At 40.6% G+C, this 19,863-nt stretch overlaps 1 protein-coding gene across 1 annotated transcript in view; it reads left to right on the plus strand.

Annotated features, from left to right (window-relative positions):
• The window catches only part of LOC123740241 (extensin-like), a 44,273-nt gene extending 24,617 nt beyond the window's left edge, over window positions 1-19,656 (plus strand). Inside the window, exon 3 of the mRNA XM_045714033.1 lies at window positions 19,634-19,656. Coding sequence (XP_045569989.1) covers window positions 19,634-19,656 — 23 coding nt within the window. The remainder of the gene's footprint in view (window positions 1-19,633) is intronic.
• Window positions 19,657-19,863: the final 207 nt, after the last annotated feature.

Genomic DNA, 19,863 nt, shown 5'->3' on the forward strand with positions numbered 1-19,863 from the left:
GAAGTGTTGAATCACAGATCAACCAACAACAGATGAAGTGTTGAATCACAGATCAACCAACAACAGATGAAGTGTTGAATCACAGATCAACCAACAACAGATGAAGTGTTGAATCACAGATCAACCAACAACAGATGAAGTGTTGTTGAATCACAGATCAACCAACAACAGATGAAGTGTTGTTGAATCACAGATCAACCAACAACAGATGAAGTGTTGAATCACAGATCAACCAACAACAGATGAAGTGTTGAATCACAGATCAACCAACAACAGATGAAGTGTTGAATCACAGATCAACCAACAACAGATGAAGTGTTGAATCACAGATCAACCAACAACAGATGAAGTGTTGAATCACAGATCAACCAACAACAGATGAAGTGTTGAATCACAGATCAACCAACAACAGATGAAGTGTTGAATCACAGATCAACCAACAACAGATGAAGTGTTGAATCACAGATCAACCAACAACAGATGAAGTGTTGTTGAATCACAGATCAACCAACAACAGATGAAGTGTTGTTGAATCACAGATCAACCAACAACAGATGAAGTGTTGAATCACAGATCAACCAACAACAGATGAAGTGTTGAATCACAGATCAACCAACAACAGATGAAGTGTTGTTGAATCACAGATCAACCAACAACAGATGAAGTGTTGAATCACAGATCAACCAACAACAGATGAAGTGTTGAATCACAGATCAACCAACAACAGATGAAGTGTTGAATCACAGATCAACCAACAACAGATGAAGTGTTGTTGAATCACAGATCAACCAACAACAGATGAAGTGTTGAATCACAGATCAACCAACAACAGATGAAGTGTTGAATCACAGATCAACCAACAACAGATGAAGTGTTGTTGAATCACAGATCAACCAACAACAGATGAAGTGTTGTTGAATCACAGATCAACCAACAACAGATGAAGTGTTGTTGAATCACAGATCAACCAACAACAGATGAAGTGTTGTTGAATCACAGATCAACCAACAACAGATGAAGTGTTGAATCACAGATCAACCAACAACAGATGAAGTGTTGAATCACAGATCAACCAACAACAGATGAAGTGTTGTTGAATCACAGATCAACCAACAACAGATGAAGTGTTGCTGAATCACAGATCAACCAACAACAGATGAAGTGTTGTTGAATCACAGATCAACCAACAACAGATGAAGTGTTGTTGAATCACAGATCAACCAACAACAGATGAAGTGTTGAATCACAGATCAACCAACAACAGATGAAGTGTTGTTGAATCACAGATCAACCAACAACAGATGAAGTGTTGAATCACAGATCAACCAACAACAGATGAAGTGTTGAATCACAGATCAACCAACAACAGATGAAGTGTTGGATCACAGATCAACCAACAACAGATGAAGTGTTGAATCACAGATCAACCAACAACAGATGAAGTGTTGAATCACAGATCAACCAACAACAGATGAAGTGTTGGATCACAGATCAACCAACAACAGATGAAGTGTTGAATCACAGATCAACCAACAACAGATGAAGTGTTGAATCACAGATCAACCAACAACAGATGAAGTGTTGAATCACAGATCAACCAACAACAGATGAAGTGTTGAATCACAGATCAACCAACAACAGATGAAGTGTTGTTGAATCACAGATCAACCAACAACAGATGAAGTGTTGAATCACAGATCAACCAACAACAGATGAAGTGTTGAATCACAGATCAACCAACAACAGATGAAGTGTTGGATCACAGATCAACCAACAACAGATGAAGTGTTGAATCACAGATCAACCAACAACAGATGAAGTGTTGTTGAATCACAGATCAACCAACAACAGATGAAGTGTTGAATCACAGATCAACCAACAACAGATGAAGTGTTGTTGAATCACAGATCAACCAACAACAGATGAAGTGTTGAAGAATCACAGATCAACCAACAACAGATGAAGTGTTGAATCACAGATCAACCAACAACAGATGAAGTGTTGAATCACAGATCAACCAACAACAGATGAAGTGTTGAATCACAGATCAACCAACAACAGATGAAGTGTTGGATCACAGATCAACCAACAACAGATGAAGTGTTGTTGAATCACAGATCAACCAACAACAGATGAAGTGTTGTTGAATCACAGATCAACCAACAACAGATGAAGTGTTGGATCACAGATCAACCAACAACAGATGAAGTGTTGTTGAATCACAGATCAACCAACAACAGATGAAGTGTTGAATCACAGATCAACCAACAACAGATGAAGTGTTGTTGAATCACAGATCAACCAACAACAGATGAAGTGTTGAATCACAGATCAACCAACAACAGATGAAGTGTTGAATCACAGATCAACCAACAACAGATGAAGTGTTGAATCACAGATCAACCAACAACAGATGAAGTGTTGAATCACAGATCAACCAACAACAGATGAAGTGTTGAATCACAGATCAACCAACAACAGATGAAGTGTTGAATCACAGATCAACCAACAACAGATGAAGTGTTGAAGAATCACAGATCAACCAACAACAGATGAAGTGTTGAATCACAGATCAACCAACAACAGATTAAGTGTTGTTGAATCACAGATCAACCAACAACAGATGAAGTGTTGTTGAATCACAGATCAACCAACAACAGATGAATTGTTGAATCACAGATCAACCAACAACAGATGAAGTGTTGAATCACAGATCAACCAACAACAGATGAAGTGTTGAATCACAGATCAACCAACAACAGATGAAGTGTTGAATCACAGATCAACCAACAACAGATGAAGTGTTGTTGAATCACAGATCAACCAACAACAGATGAAGTGTTGTTGAATCACAGATCAACCAACAACAGATGAAGTGTTGTTGAATCACAGATCAACCAACAACAGATGAAGTGTTGAATCACAGATCAACCAACAACAGATGAAGTGTTGAATCACAGATCAACCAACAACAGATGAAGTGTGTTGAATCACAGATCAACCAACAACAGATGAAGTGTTGTTGAATCACAGATCAACCAACAACAGATGAAGTGTTGTTGAATCACAGATCAACCAACAACAGATGAAGTGTTGTTGAATCACAGATCAACCAACAACAGATGAAGTGTTGAATCACAGATCAACCAACAACAGATGAAGTGTTGTTGAATCACAGATCAACCAACAACAGATGAAGTGTTGAATCACAGATCAACCAACAACAGATGAAGTGTTGAATCACAGATCAACCAACAACAGATGAAGTGTTGAATCACAGATCAACCAACAACAGATGAAGTGTTGAATCACAGATCAACCAACAACAGATGAAGTGTTGAATCACAGATCAACCAACAACAGATGAAGTGTTGGAATCACAGATCAACCAACAACAGATGAAGTGTTGAATCACAGATCAACCAACAACAGATGAAGTGTTGAATCACAGATCAACCAACAACAGATGAAGTGTTGAATCACAGATCAACCAACAACAGATGAAGTGTTGAATCACAGATCAACCAACAACAGATGAAGTGTTGTTGAATCACAGATCAACCAACAACAGATGAAGTGTTGAATCACAGATCAACCAACAACAGATGAAGTGTTGAATCACAGATCAACCAACAACAGATGAAGTGTTGGATCACAGATCAACCAACAACAGATGAAGTGTTGAATCACAGATCAACCAACAACAGATGAAGTGTTGTTGAATCACAGATCAACCAACAACAGATGAAGTGTTGAATCACAGATCAACCAACAACAGATGAAGTGTTGTTGAATCACAGATCAACCAACAACAGATGAAGTGTTGTAGAATCACAGATCAACCAACAACAGATGAAGTGTTGAATCACAGATCAACCAACAACAGATGAAGTGTTGAATCACAGATCAACCAACAACAGATGAAGTGTTGAATCACAGATCAACCAACAACAGATGAAGTGTTGGATCACAGATCAACCAACAACAGATGAAGTGTTGTTGAATCACAGATCAACCAACAACAGATGAAGTGTTGTTGAATCACAGATCAACCAACAACAGATGAAGTGTTGGATCACAGATCAACCAACAACAGATGAAGTGTTGTTGAATCACAGATCAACCAACAACAGATGAAGTGTTGAATCACAGATCAACCAACAACAGATGAAGTGTTGTTGAATCACAGATCAACCAACAACAGATGAAGTGTTGAATCACAGATCAACCAACAACAGATGAAGTGTTGAATCACAGATCAACCAACAACAGATGAAGTGTTGAATCACAGATCAACCAACAACAGATGAAGTGTTGAATCACAGATCAACCAACAACAGATGAAGTGTTGAATCACAGATCAACCAACAACAGATGAAGTGTTGAATCACAGATCAACCAACAACAGATGAAGTGTTGTTAATCACAGATCAACCAACAACAGATGAAGTGTTGAATCACAGATCAACCAACAACAGATGAAGTGTTGAATCACAGATCAACCAACAACAGATGAAGTGTTGAATCACAGATCAACCAACAACAGATGAAGTGTTGAATCACAGATCAACCAACAACAGATGAAGTGTTGAATCACAGATCAACCAACAACAGATGAAGTGTTGAATCACAGATCAACCAACAACAGATGAAGTGTTGTTGAATCACAGATCAACCAACAACAGATGAAGTGTTGTTGAATCACAGATCAACCAACAACAGATGAAGTGTTGTTGAATCACAGATCAACCAACAACAGATGAAGTGTTGAATCACAGATCAACCAACAACAGATGAAGTGTTGGAATCACAGATCAACCAACAACAGATGAAGTGTTGAATCACAGATCAACCAACAACAGATGAAGTGTTGAATCACAGATCAACCAACAACAGATGAAGTGTTGAATCACAGATCAACCAACAACAGATGAAGTGTTGAATCACAGATCAACCAACAACAGATGAAGTGTTGAATCACAGATCAACCAACAACAGATGAAGTGTTGTTGAATCACAGATCAACCAACAACAGATGAAGTGTTGTTGAATCACAGATCAACCAACAACAGATGAAGTGTTGAATCACAGATCAACCAACAACAGATGAAGTGTTGAATCACAGATCAACCAACAACAGATGAAGTGTTGTTGAATCACAGATCAACCAACAACAGATGAAGTGTTGAATCACAGATCAACCAACAACAGATGAAGTGTTGAATCACAGATCAACCAACAACAGATGAAGTGTTGAATCACAGATCAACCAACAACAGATGAAGTGTTGTTGAATCACAGATCAACCAACAACAGATGAAGTGTTGAATCACAGATCAACCAACAACAGATGAAGTGTTGAATCACAGATCAACCAACAACAGATGAAGTGTTGTTGAATCACAGATCAACCAACAACAGATGAAGTGTTGAATCACAGATCAACCAACAACAGATGAAGTGTTGTTGAATCACAGATCAACCAACAACAGATGAAGTGTTGAATCACAGATCAACCAACAACAGATGAAGTGTTGAATCACAGATCAACCAACAACAGATGAAGTGTTGAATCACAGATCAACCAACAACAGATGAAGTGTTGAATCACAGATCAACCAACAACAGATGAAGTGTTGAATCACAGATCAACCAACAACAGATGAAGTGTTGAAGAATCACAGATCAACCAACAACAGATGAAGTGTTGAATCACAGATCAACCAACAACAGATGAAGTGTTGTTGAATCACAGATCAACCAACAACAGATGAAGTGTTGTTGAATCACAGATCAACCAACAACAGATGAATTGTTGAATCACAGATCAACCAACAACAGATGAAGTGTTGAATCACAGATCAACCAACAACAGATGAAGTGTTGAATCACAGATCAACCAACAACAGATGAAGTGTTGAATCACAGATCAACCAACAACAGATGAAGTGTGTTGAATCACAGATCAACCAACAACAGATGAAGTGTGTTGAATCACAGATCAACCAACAACAGATGAAGTGTTGTTGAATCACAGATCAACCAACAACAGATGAAGTGTTGAATCACAGATCAACCAACAACAGATGAAGTGTTGAATCACAGATCAACCAACAACAGATGAAGTGTTGTTGAATCACAGATCAACCAACAACAGATGAAGTGTTGTTGAATCACAGATCAACCAACAACAGATGAAGTGTTGTTGAATCACAGATCAACCAACAACAGATGAAGTGTTGTTGAATCACAGATCAACCAACAACAGATGAAGTGTTGAATCACAGATCAACCAACAACAGATGAAGTGTTGTTGAATCACAGATCAACCAACAACAGATGAAGTGTTGGAATCACAGATCAACCAACAACAGATGAAGTGTTGTTGAATCACAGATCAACCAACAACAGATGAAGTGTTGAATCACAGATCAACCAACAACAGATGAAGTGTTGTTGAATCACAGATCAACCAACAACAGATGAAGTGTTGAATCACAGATCAACCAACAACAGATGAAGTGTTGTTGAATCACAGATCAACCAACAACAGATGAAGTGTTGAATCACAGATCAACCAACAACAGATGAAGTGTTGAATCACAGATCAACCAACAACAGATGAAGTGTTGAATCACAGATCAACCAACAACAGATGAAGTGTTGAATCACAGATCAACCAACAACAGATGAAGTGTTGAATCACAGATCAACCAACAACAGATGAAGTGTTGAATCACAGATCAACCAACAACAGATGAAGTGTTGTTGAATCACAGATCAACCAACAACAGATGAAGTGTTGAATCACAGATCAACCAACAACAGATGAAGTGTTGAATCACAGATCAACCAACAACAGATGAAGTGTTGAATCACAGATCAACCAACAACAGATGAAGTGTTGAATCACAGATCAACCAACAACAGATGAAGTGTTGAATCACAGATCAACCAACAACAGATGAAGTGTTGAATCACAGATCAACCAACAACAGATGAAGTGTTGTTGAATCACAGATCAACCAACAACAGATGAAGTGTTGTTGAATCACAGATCAACCAACAACAGATGAAGTGTTGTTGAATCACAGATCAACCAACAACAGATGAAGTGTTGAATCACAGATCAACCAACAACAGATGAAGTGTTGAATCACAGATCAACCAACAACAGATGAAGTGTTGAATCACAGATCAACCAACAACAGATGAAGTGTTGAATCACAGATCAACCAACAACAGATGAAGTGTTGAATCACAGATCAACCAACAACAGATGAAGTGTTGAATCACAGATCAACCAACAACAGATGAAGTGTTGAATCACAGATCAACCAACAACAGATGAAGTGTTGTTGAATCACAGATCAACCAACAACAGATGAAGTGTTGTTGAATCACAGATCAACCAACAACAGATGAAGTGTTGAATCACAGATCAACCAACAACAGATGAAGTGTTGAATCACAGATCAACCAACAACAGATGAAGTGTTGTTGAATCACAGATCAACCAACAACAGATGAAGTGTTGAATCACAGATCAACCAACAACAGATGAAGTGTTGAATCACAGATCAACCAACAACAGATGAAGTGTTGAATCACAGATCAACCAACAACAGATGAAGTGTTGTTGAATCACAGATCAACCAACAACAGATGAAGTGTTGAATCACAGATCAACCAACAACAGATGAAGTGTTGAATCACAGATCAACCAACAACAGATGAAGTGTTGTTGAATCACAGATCAACCAACAACAGATGAAGTGTTGAATCACAGATCAACCAACAACAGATGAAGTGTTGTTGAATCACAGATCAACCAACAACAGATGAAGTGTTGAATCACAGATCAACCAACAACAGATGAAGTGTTGAATCACAGATCAACCAACAACAGATGAAGTGTTGAATCACAGATCAACCAACAACAGATGAAGTGTTGAATCACAGATCAACCAACAACAGATGAAGTGTTGAATCACAGATCAACCAACAACAGATGAAGTGTTGAATCACAGATCAACCAACAACAGATGAAGTGTTGAAGAATCACAGATCAACCAACAACAGATGAAGTGTTGAATCACAGATCAACCAACAACAGATGAAGTGTTGTTGAATCACAGATCAACCAACAACAGATGAAGTGTTGTTGAATCACAGATCAACCAACAACAGATGAAGTGTTGAATCACAGATCAACCAACAACAGATGAAGTGTTGAATCACAGATCAACCAACAACAGATGAAGTGTTGAATCACAGATCAACCAACAACAGATGAAGTGTTGAATCACAGATCAACCAACAACAGATGAAGTGTGTTGAATCACAGATCAACCAACAACAGATGAAGTTGTTGAATCACAGATCAACCAACAACAGATGAAGTGTTGTTGAATCACAGATCAACCAACAACAGATGAAGTGTTGAATCACAGATCAACCAACAACAGATGAAGTGTTGAATCACAGATCAACCAACAACAGATGAAGTGTTGTTGAATCACAGATCAACCAACAACAGATGAAGTGTTGTTGAATCACAGATCAACCAACAACAGATGAAGTGTTGTTGAATCACAGATCAACCAACAACAGATGAAGTGTTGTTGAATCACAGATCAACCAACAACAGATGAAGTGTTGAATCACAGATCAACCAACAACAGATGAAGTGTTGTTGAATCACAGATCAACCAACAACAGATGAAGTGTTGAATCACAGATCAACCAACAACAGATGAAGTGTGTTGAATCACAGATCAACCAACAACAGATGAAGTGTTGAATCACAGATCAACCAACAACAGATGAAGTGTTGAATCACAGATCAACCAACAACAGATGAAGTGTTGAATCACAGATCAACCAACAACAGATGAAGTGTTGGAATCACAGATCAACCAACAACAGATGAAGTGTTGAATCACAGATCAACCAACAACAGATGAAGTGTTGAATCACAGATCAACCAACAACAGATGAAGTGTTGAATCACAGATCAACCAACAACAGATGAAGTGTTGAATCACAGATCAACCAACAACAGATGAAGTGTGTTGAATCACAGATCAACCAACAACAGATGAAGTGTTGAATCACAGATCAACCAACAACAGATGAAGTGTTGAATCACAGATCAACCAACAACAGATGAAGTGTTGAATCACAGATCAACCAACAACAGATGAAGTGTTGAATCACAGATCAACCAACAACAGATGAAGTGTGTTGAATCACAGATCAACCAACAACAGATGAAGTGTTGAATCACAGATCAACCAACAACAGATGAAGTGTGTTGAATCACAGATCAACCAACAACAGATGAAGTGTTGAGAATCACAGATCAACCAACAACAGATGAAGTGTTGAATCACAGATCAACCAACAACAGATGAAGTGTTGAATCACAGATCAACCAACAACAGATGAAGTGTTGAATCACAGATCAACCAACAACAGATGAAGTGTTGGATCACAGATCAACCAACAACAGATGAAGTGTTGTTGAATCACAGATCAACCAACAACAGATGAAGTGTTGTTGAATCACAGATCAACCAACAACAGATGAAGTGTGTTGAATCACAGATCAACCAACAACAGATGAAGTGTTGTTGAATCACAGATCAACCAACAACAGATGAAGTGTTGAATCACAGATCAACCAACAACAGATGAAGTGTTGTTGAATCACAGATCAACCAACAACAGATGAAGGTGTTGAATCACAGATCAACCAACAACAGATGAAGTGTTGAATCACAGATCAACCAACAACAGATGAAGGTGTTGAATCACAGATCAACCAACAACAGATGAAGTGTTGAATCACAGATCAACCAACAACAGATGAAGGTGTTGAATCACAGATCAACCAACAACAGATGAAGTGTGTTGAATCACAGATCAACCAACAACAGATGAAGTGTTGTTGAATCACAGATCAACCAACAACAGATGAAGTGTTGAATCACAGATCAACCAACAACAGATGAAGTGTTGAATCACAGATCAACCAACAACAGATGAAGTGTTGAATCACAGATCAACCAACAACAGATGAAGTGTTGAATCACAGATCAACCAACAACAGATGAAGTGTGTTGAATCACAGATCAACCAACAACAGATGAAGTGTGTTGAATCACAGATCAACCAACAACAGATGAAGTGTGTTGAATCACAGATCAACCAACAACAGATGAAGTGTTGTTGAATCACAGATCAACCAACAACAGATGAAGTGTGTTGAATCACAGATCAACCAACAACAGATGAAGTGTTGAATCACAGATCAACCAACAACAGATGAAGTGTGTTGAATCACAGATCAACCAACAACAGATGAAGTGTTGAATCACAGATCAACCAACAACAGATGAAGTGTTGAATCACAGATCAACCAACAACAGATGAAGGTGTTGAATCACAGATCAACCAACAACAGATGAAGTGTTGTTGAATCACAGATCAACCAACAACAGATGAAGTGTTGTTGAATCACAGATCAACCAACAACAGATGAAGTGTTGAATCACAGATCAACCAACAACAGATGAAGTGTTGAATCACAGATCAACCAACAACAGATGAAGTGTGTTGAATCACAGATCAACCAACAACAGATGAAGTGTTGAATCACAGATCAACCAACAACAGATGAAGTGTTGAATCACAGATCAACCAACAACAGATGAAGTGTTGAATCACAGATCAACCAACAACAGATGAAGTGTGTTGAATCACAGATCAACCAACAACAGATGAAGTGTTGAATCACAGATCAACCAACAACAGATGAAGTGTTGAATCACAGATCAACCAACAACAGATGAAGTGTGTTGAATCACAGATCAACCAACAACAGATGAAGTTGTTGAATCACAGATCAACCAACAACAGATGAAGTGTTGTTGAATCACAGATCAACCAACAACAGATGAAGTGTGTTGAATCACAGATCAACCAACAACAGATGAAGTGTTGAATCACAGATCAACCAACAACAGATGAAGTGTTGAATCACAGATCAACCAACAACAGATGAAGTGTTGAATCACAGATCAACCAACAACAGATGAAGTGTGTTGAATCACAGATCAACCAACAACAGATGAAGTGTTGAATCACAGATCAACCAACAACAGATGAAGTGTTGAATCACAGATCAACCAACAACAGATGAAGTGTTGAATCACAGATCAACCAACAACAGATGAAGTGTTGAATCACAGATCAACCAACAACAGATGAAGTGTGTTGAATCACAGATCAACCAACAACAGATGAAGTGTTGAATCACAGATCAACCAACAACAGATGAAGTGTTGAATCACAGATCAACCAACAACAGATGAAGTGTTGAATCACAGATCAACCAACAACAGATGAAGTGTTGAATCACAGATCAACCAACAACAGATGAAGTGTTGAATCACAGATCAACCAACAACAGATGAAGTGTTGAATCACAGATCAACCAACAACAGATGAAGTGTTGAATCACAGATCAACCAACAACAGATGAAGTGTTGAATCACAGATCAACCAACAACAGATGAAGTGTGTTGAATCACAGATCAACCAACAACAGATGAAGTGTTGTTGAATCACAGATCAACCAACAACAGATGAAGTGTGTTGAATCACAGATCAACCAACAACAGATGAAGTGTTGAATCACAGATCAACCAACAACAGATGAAGTGTTGAATCACAGATCAACCAACAACAGATGAAGTGTTGAATCACAGATCAACCAACAACAGATGAAGTGTTGAATCACAGATCAACCAACAACAGATGAAGTGTTGAATCACAGATCAACCAACAACAGATGAAGTGTTGAATCACAGATCAACCAACAACAGATGAAGTGTTGAATCACAGATCAACCAACAACAGATGAAGTGTGTTGAATCACAGATCAACCAACAACAGATGAAGTGTGTTGAATCACAGATCAACCAACAACAGATGAAGTGTTGAATCACAGATCAACCAACAACAGATGAAGTGTTGAATCACAGATCAACCAACAACAGATGAAGTGTGTTGAATCACAGATCAACCAACAACAGATGAAGTGTTGAATCACAGATCAACCAACAACAGATGAAGTGTTGAATCACAGATCAACCAACAACAGATGAAGTGTTGAATCACAGATCAACCAACAACAGATGAAGTGTGTTGAATCACAGATCAACCAACAACAGATGAAGTGTTGAATCACAGATCAACCAACAACAGATGAAGTGTTGAATCACAGATCAACCAACAACAGATGAAGTGTGTTGAATCACAGATCAACCAACAACAGATGAAGTGTGTTGAATCACAGATCAACCAACAACAGATGAAGTGTTGTTGAATCACAGATCAACCAACAACAGATGAAGTGTTGTTGAATCACAGATCAACCAACAACAGATGAAGGTGTTGAATCACAGATCAACCAACAACAGATGAAGTGTTGAATCACAGATCAACCAACAACAGATGAAGTGTTGTTGAATCACAGATCAACCAACAACAGATGAAGTGTTGTTGAATCACAGATCAACCAACAACAGATGAAGTGTGTTGAATCACAGATCAACCAACAACAGATGAAGTGTTGTTGAATCACAGATCAACCAACAACAGATGAAGTGTTGAATCACAGATCAACCAACAACAGATGAAGTGTGTTGAATCACAGATCAACCAACAACAGATGAAGTGTTGAATCACAGATCAACCAACAACAGATGAAGTTGTTGAATCACAGATCAACCAACAACAGATGAAGTGTTGGATCACAGATCAACCAACAACAGATGAAGTGTTGAATCACAGATCAACCAACAACAGATGAAGTGTGTTGAATCACAGATCAACCAACAACAGATGAAGTGTTGTTGAATCACAGATCAACCAACAACAGATGAAGTGTTGAATCACAGATCAACCAACAACAGATGAAGTGTTGAATCACAGATCAACCAACAACAGATGAAGTGTTGAATCACAGATCAACCAACAACAGATGAAGTGTTGAATCACAGATCAACCAACAACAGATGAAGTGTGTTGAATCACAGATCAACCAACAACAGATGAAGTGTTGAATCACAGATCAACCAACAACAGATGAAGTGTGTTGAATCACAGATCAACCAACAACAGATGAAGTGTTGAATCACAGATCAACCAACAACAGATGAAGTGTTGAATCACAGATCAACCAACAACAGATGAAGTGTTGTTGAATCACAGATCAACCAACAACAGATGAAGTGTTGAATCACAGATCAACCAACAACAGATGAAGTGTTGTTGAATCACAGATCAACCAACAACAGATGAAGTGTTGTAGAATCACAGATCAACCAACAACAGATGAAGTGTGTTGAATCACAGATCAACCAACAACAGATGAAGTTGTTGAATCACAGATCAACCAACAACAGATGAAGTGTTGAATCACAGATCAACCAACAACAGATGAAGTGTTGGATCACAGATCAACCAACAACAGATGAAGTGTTGTTGAATCACAGATCAACCAACAACAGATGAAGTGTTGTTGAATCACAGATCAACCAACAACAGATGAAGTGTTGGATCACAGATCAACCAACAACAGATGAAGTGTTGTTGAATCACAGATCAACCAACAACAGATGAAGTGTTGAATCACAGATCAACCAACAACAGATGAAGTGTTGTTGAATCACAGATCAACCAACAACAGATGAAGTGTTGAATCACAGATCAACCAACAACAGATGAAGTGTTGTTGAATCACAGATCAACCAACAACAGATGAAGTGTTGAATCACAGATCAACCAACAACAGATGAAGTGTTGAATCACAGATCAACCAACAACAGATGAAGTGTTGTTGAATCACAGATCAACCAACAACATATGAAGTGTTGTTGAATCACAGATCCTCCTATTCAGCTCTTGATGGTGATTTTCACAACAGCAAGGTAACCAGCTGTACTCTAACCAGACCCGAGTTACAATACACTTTAAAATCTTTCAAATACTTTCATCATTTCACTTTAGCCTGCCTGGAGTGAAGATGGGTAGGGCTTTGCAGTTTTGGGACTATTCTATTGCCTCCATTGTACCAGGCGATCTCAATCAAGCACAGATACAGTACATGAAATGACTCAAAATAGTATTTGAATCAGTGGTGTGTGTGTGTGTGTGGGTTCCCGGGGTTGGTCTTGTTGCCGGTGGTTCTCAGACATTTCCCATTTGGAAGTAATCAGGCAGGAGCAGTACTGAGTGGGAGTGGAGGGGAGAGCCCCAACCTCAGCTCAGGGGGTCTGTGTATATGTTTCAGTGTGTGTGTGTGTGTGTGTGTGTGTGTGTGTGTGTGTGTGTGTGTGTGTGTGTGTGTGTGCTCTACTGTTCTCCACACTACAGACCTCTGGTCACACTGGGCAGCTACGCTCTCCCCTTCTCTTCATGTGGTTTCCATCAAATTGCATCATTTGGACCGAGGCCACAGGCAGGCTCCGTCCAAACCTCCTCCCCTCCTCTCCTCTCCTCCTCCCCCCTCTTCCCCCTCTATTCTCCTCCCCCCCTCCTCTCCTCCCCCCTCCTCCCCCTCTATTCTTCTCTTCTCCTCTATTCTCCTCTCCTCCCCCCTCCCCTTTCTCTCTCCCTCACCCAAAAATAAAATAGTTGGCTTGAGTTAGCTTGAGTTTACAGAGTAGAATGAGATCACTGGTTTCCCTTCCAGGGGAGAGAGAGAGAGAGAGAGAGAGAGAGAGAGAGAGAGAGAGAGAGAGAGAGATGGAGGAAGAGAGTCTTCAGTCATTCTTCAGAGTAATTCCAGACAGACTGGATAGTTCATGTCAAAGCCCAGACCTTATACACACATGAGTGATCACACACACAATGTGAATGAAAGTGCAGTTGTATTAGGAGCGCTGGCCCCCGGATGTTAGAAGGTGTTTATGTGTGGGGCTGCAGGACTGTGTGTGTGTGTGTGTGTGTGTGTGTGTGTGTGTGTGTGTGTGTGTGTGTGTGTGTGTGTGTGTGTGTGTGTGTGTGTGTGTGTGTGTGTGTGTGTGTGTGTGTGTGTGTGTGTGTGTGTGTAATGCCTGGGTGGGTGGTAGGGCTGCAGGAGTGTGTGTGTGTGTGTGTGTGTGTGTGTGTGTGTGTGTGTGTGTGTGTGTGTGTGTGTGTGTGTAATGCCTGGGTGGGTGGTAGGGCTGCTTCCTGCTTCCTCTGTCCTGGAGCTAATGGAGCCACTGTCTTAACATGTGAATATAAGTCACACAAGCATAGAGGGGGAGAGAGAAGGGGAGGAGGGGAGAGGGGGAGGAAGGGAGAGAGATGGGGAGAGGGAGAGGGGGAGAGAGATGGGGAGAGAGGGGGAGGAGGGGAAAGAGATGGGGAGAGGGAGAGGTGGAGAGAGGGGGAGGAAGGGAGAGAGATGGGGAGAGGGAGAGGGGGAGAGAGGGGGAGGAAGGGGGAGAGGGGGGAGGAAGGGAGAGAGGGATATTAAGAGAGGTTTGTTTGGGAGATGGGCTCTGGATTAGAGGCCGTATCCGACTGGCATCCCATACTCACTCACTGTACCATATACAGAGCCTTCAGAAAGTATTCATACCCCTTGACTAATTCCACATTTTGTTACAGCCTGAATTTAAAATTGATAAAATATCCTAGTGGTTAGAGCGTTGGACTAGTAACCGAAAGGTTGCAAGATTGAATCCCTGAGCTGACAAGGTAAAAATCTGTCGTTCTCCTGAACAAGGCAGTTAACCTACTGTTCCTAGGCCGTCATTGAAAATAAGAATTTGTTCTTAACAGACTTGCCTAGTTAAATGTAAAATGTAAAATGTAATTGCTATCTTCAGGTCTTGCAGTTGATTTTCAAGTAGATTTAAGTCATAACTGTCACTCAGGCACATTCACTGACTTCTTGGTAAGCAACTCCAGTGTATATTTGGCCTTGTGTTTTAGGTTATTGTCCTGCTGAAAGGTGACTTCATCTCCCAGTGTCTGGTGGAAAGCAGACTGAACCAGGTTTTCCTCCAGGTACAGGCTTCCTTCTTTTCACTCTGTCATTTAGGTTCGTATTGAGATAGTAACTACAATGTTGTTGATCCATCCTCAGTGTTCTCCGATCACAGCCATTAAACTCTGTAACTGTTTTAAAGTCACCATTGGCCTCATAGTGAAATCCCTGAGCTGTTTCCTTCCTCTTCGGCAACTGAGTTAAGTAGGACGCCTGTATCTTTGTAGTGACTGGGTGTATTGATACTCCATCCAATGTGTAATTAATAACGTCACCATGCTCAAAGGGTTATTCAATGTCTGCTTTCATTTATTTCTACCCATCTACCAATAGGTGCCCTTCTTTGTGAGTTATTGGAAAACCTCCCAGGTCTTCGTGGTTGAATGTGTTTGAAATTCACTGCTCGACTGAGGAACCTAACAGATAATTGTATGTGTGGGGTACAGAGATGAGGTAGTTCATAAACATAAGCTTTGCCCCAACAAAGCTTTTCATTTTCTATAAATGTATACATTTTTTGAAAAACATAATTCCACTTTGACAATATGGGATATTGTGTGTAGGCTATTGACAAAGAAAATCTCAAGTTAATATATTTTTTGATTCCACACTCAACCCCCCCCCCCTTTAAAACTCCAAGCCTCTCTTAGAAGGTCCACACCAATGCTAAAACTCTCTTAGACAGTCCACACCAACCCCAACCCTCTCTAGACAGTCCACACCAACCCCAACCTTCTCTAGACAGTCCACACCAACCCCAACCTTCTCTAGACAGTCCACACCAACCCCAAACCTCTCTAGACCGTCCACACCAACCCCAAACCTCTCTAGACCGTCCACACCAACCCCAACCCTCTCTAGACAGTCCACACCGACCCCAACACTCTATAGACAGTCCACACCATCCCCAAACCTCTCTAGACAGTCCACACCAACCCCAACCCTCTCTAGACAGTCCACACCAACCCCAACCCTCTCTAGACAGTCCACACCAACCCCAACCTTCTCTAGACAGTCCACACCGACACCAACCCTCTCTAGACAGTCCATACCAACCCCAACCTTTTCTAGACAGTCCACACCGACCCCAAACCTCTCTTAGACAGTCCACACCAACCCCAAACCTTTCTAGACAGTCCACACCAACCCCAACCCTCTCTAGACAGTCCACACCAACCCCAACCCTCTCTAGACAGTCCACACCAACCCCAACCATCTCTAGACAGTCCACACCAACCCCAAACCTCTCTAGACAGTCCACGCTGACCCCACTAACTCCACATCCTCCTATACACACCCCCCCCCCAACCACCCCACCAGTCTAAACACACCTGACTTGTAAATATTCTTTATTGGGTTCGTAACGTAAACGCTCTCAGCGCTGAGCCCGGCCCAGGACTTTCCCACACTCCTCTCTGTCGAGACCAGACCCTAACACTGATCCCTGTCGCCCCAGTCACTAGCACTGTAAACAACTAAACTGGGACTAGGGGAGAGAGAGGGAGGGAGGGAGGGAGGGAGGGAGGAGGGAGGGAGGGAGGGAGGAGGGAGGGAGGGAGGAGAGAAAGGTGGCCATGTTTGGGTGATAACATCATGAAGGGGTATTAGGGGCTTGAGTTTACAGAGTAGAATGAGATCACTGGTTTCCCTTCCAGGGAGAGAGAGAGAGAGAGAGAGAGAGAGAGAGAGAGAGAGAGGGGGAGGGAGAGAGAGAGAGAGAGAGAGAGAGAGAGAGAGAGAGAGGGAGAGAGGAGAGAGAGAGAAAGAGAAAGAGAGAGGGGGGGGAGGGAGAGAGGGAGGGAGAGGGGGAGAGAGAGAGAGATATTATATTATACAGTGCCTTGCAAAAGTATTCACCCCCCTTGGCGTTTTTCCTATTTTGTTGCATTACAACCTCTAATTTAAATAGATTTTTATTTGGATTTCATGTAATGGACATACACAAAATAGTCCAAATTGGTGAAGTGAAATGAAAAAAATTACTTGTTTCAAAAAATTCCCCAAAATAAAAAGAATACGTTTGGTGTTCGCCAAAAGGCATGTGGGAGACTCCCAAACATATGGAAGAAGGTACTCTGGTCAGATGAGACATGAGCTTTTTGGCCATCAAGGAAAATGCTATGTTTGGCGCAAACCCAACACCTCTCATCACCCCAAGAACAGCAACCCCACAGTGAAGCATGGTGGTAGCAGCATCATGCTGTGGGGATGTTTTTCATCGGCAGGGACTGGGAAACCGGTCAGAATTGAAGGAATGACGGATGGCGCTAAATACAGGGACATTTTTGAGACATGTTGTATAAATCAAATGATACAAACCCCCCCAAAAATCTATTTTAATTCCAGGGTGTGAGGCAACAAAATAGGAAAAATGCCAAGAGGGGTGAATACTTTCGCAAGCCACTGTATTGGCCAGATACTGTACTGGCCACTCTAACAGTGAAAATACATGTCTTCAAAGATGGAACACAGTCGGGAGGACAGTATTTGTATTTCTTATGGATCCCCATTCGATGGTGCCAAGGCAGCAGCTATTCTTCCTGGGGTCCGGCAAAATGAAGGCAGTTATACAATTTTAAAAACATTAAACTACATTCACAGATTTTACAACACACTAAGTATGTGCCTCAGGCCCCTACTCCACTACCACATATTTACAGTACTAAATCCATGTGTACGTGTGTGTATAGTGCGTATGTTATCATGTGTGTGTATGCATGTGTTCGTGCCTATGTTTGTGTTGCTTCACTGTCCCCGCTGTTCCATAAGGTGTATTTTTATCTGTTTTTTAAATGTCATTTTACTGCTTGAATCAGTTACTTGATGTGGATTAGAGTTCCATGTAGTCATGGCTCTATGTAGTACTGTGTGCCTTCCATAGTCTGTTCTGGACTTGGGGACTGTGAAGAGACCTCTGCTGGCAGGTCTTGTAGTGTCACAGTTGTTGTAAGAGACGGACCAAGGCGCAGCGTGTGTTGAGTTCCACATATTTAATTACAGTGAACCTTCTTCAACAAAACAAATAACAAGCAACAAAACGTGACTACGTGGTGCAACAAGCACAAAACAATATCCCACAAACACAGGTGGGAAAAATGGCTACCTAAATATGATACCCAATTAGAGGCAACGATTACCAGCTGCCTCTAATTGGGAACCATACAAAACACCAACATAGAAATATTGAACTAGAACACCCCCTAGTCACGCCCTGACCTACTACACCATAGAGAACCAAGGGCTCTCTACAGCACTATCAACAAGCACTACCTACTACATCCGATGGATCTGGATACTGCTTTCAAGCACATTTCTGCAGCATTAGTTAAGATGGGATCAATACGTGTTGATGATTTAATTCCTGTGCTCTTTGTAACTACCCTGCTAGGTTGACTGATAACCTGAACCAGGTTGCTGGCACTGGTTACAGTTTGAAGCTTTTTCTGGAGTGGGCAGCTTGATGAAAGCCTGACAATATTTAAATAACCCAGAAAGTATACCTCTCTGTTGATATCACATTATCAAGCATTTCACACATGTTATCCAGATACTGACTGTTTAACACTTGGTGATCTATTGCAGCTTCCGACAAGAATGGGCTTTAGGTGAGGCAGATGAACCTGTAGCCATATTACTTCAACAGTATTTAACATGAGATCCTCTCTAATCTTTACAGGAATGTGGTTCTGAATAAAAACAGCCTCCACCATTGGCATTTCTGTCTTTTTTGTAGATGTTATAACCTTGTATTCCTACCACTGTATCATCAACAGTATTGTCTAGGTGAGTTTCAGAGATAGTCAGAATATGAA

This window comes from Salmo salar, unplaced genomic scaffold (genome assembly GCF_905237065.1).
Source record: "Salmo salar unplaced genomic scaffold, Ssal_v3.1, whole genome shotgun sequence".
In the NCBI taxonomy this organism is placed as follows: Eukaryota; Metazoa; Chordata; class Actinopteri; order Salmoniformes; family Salmonidae; genus Salmo; species Salmo salar.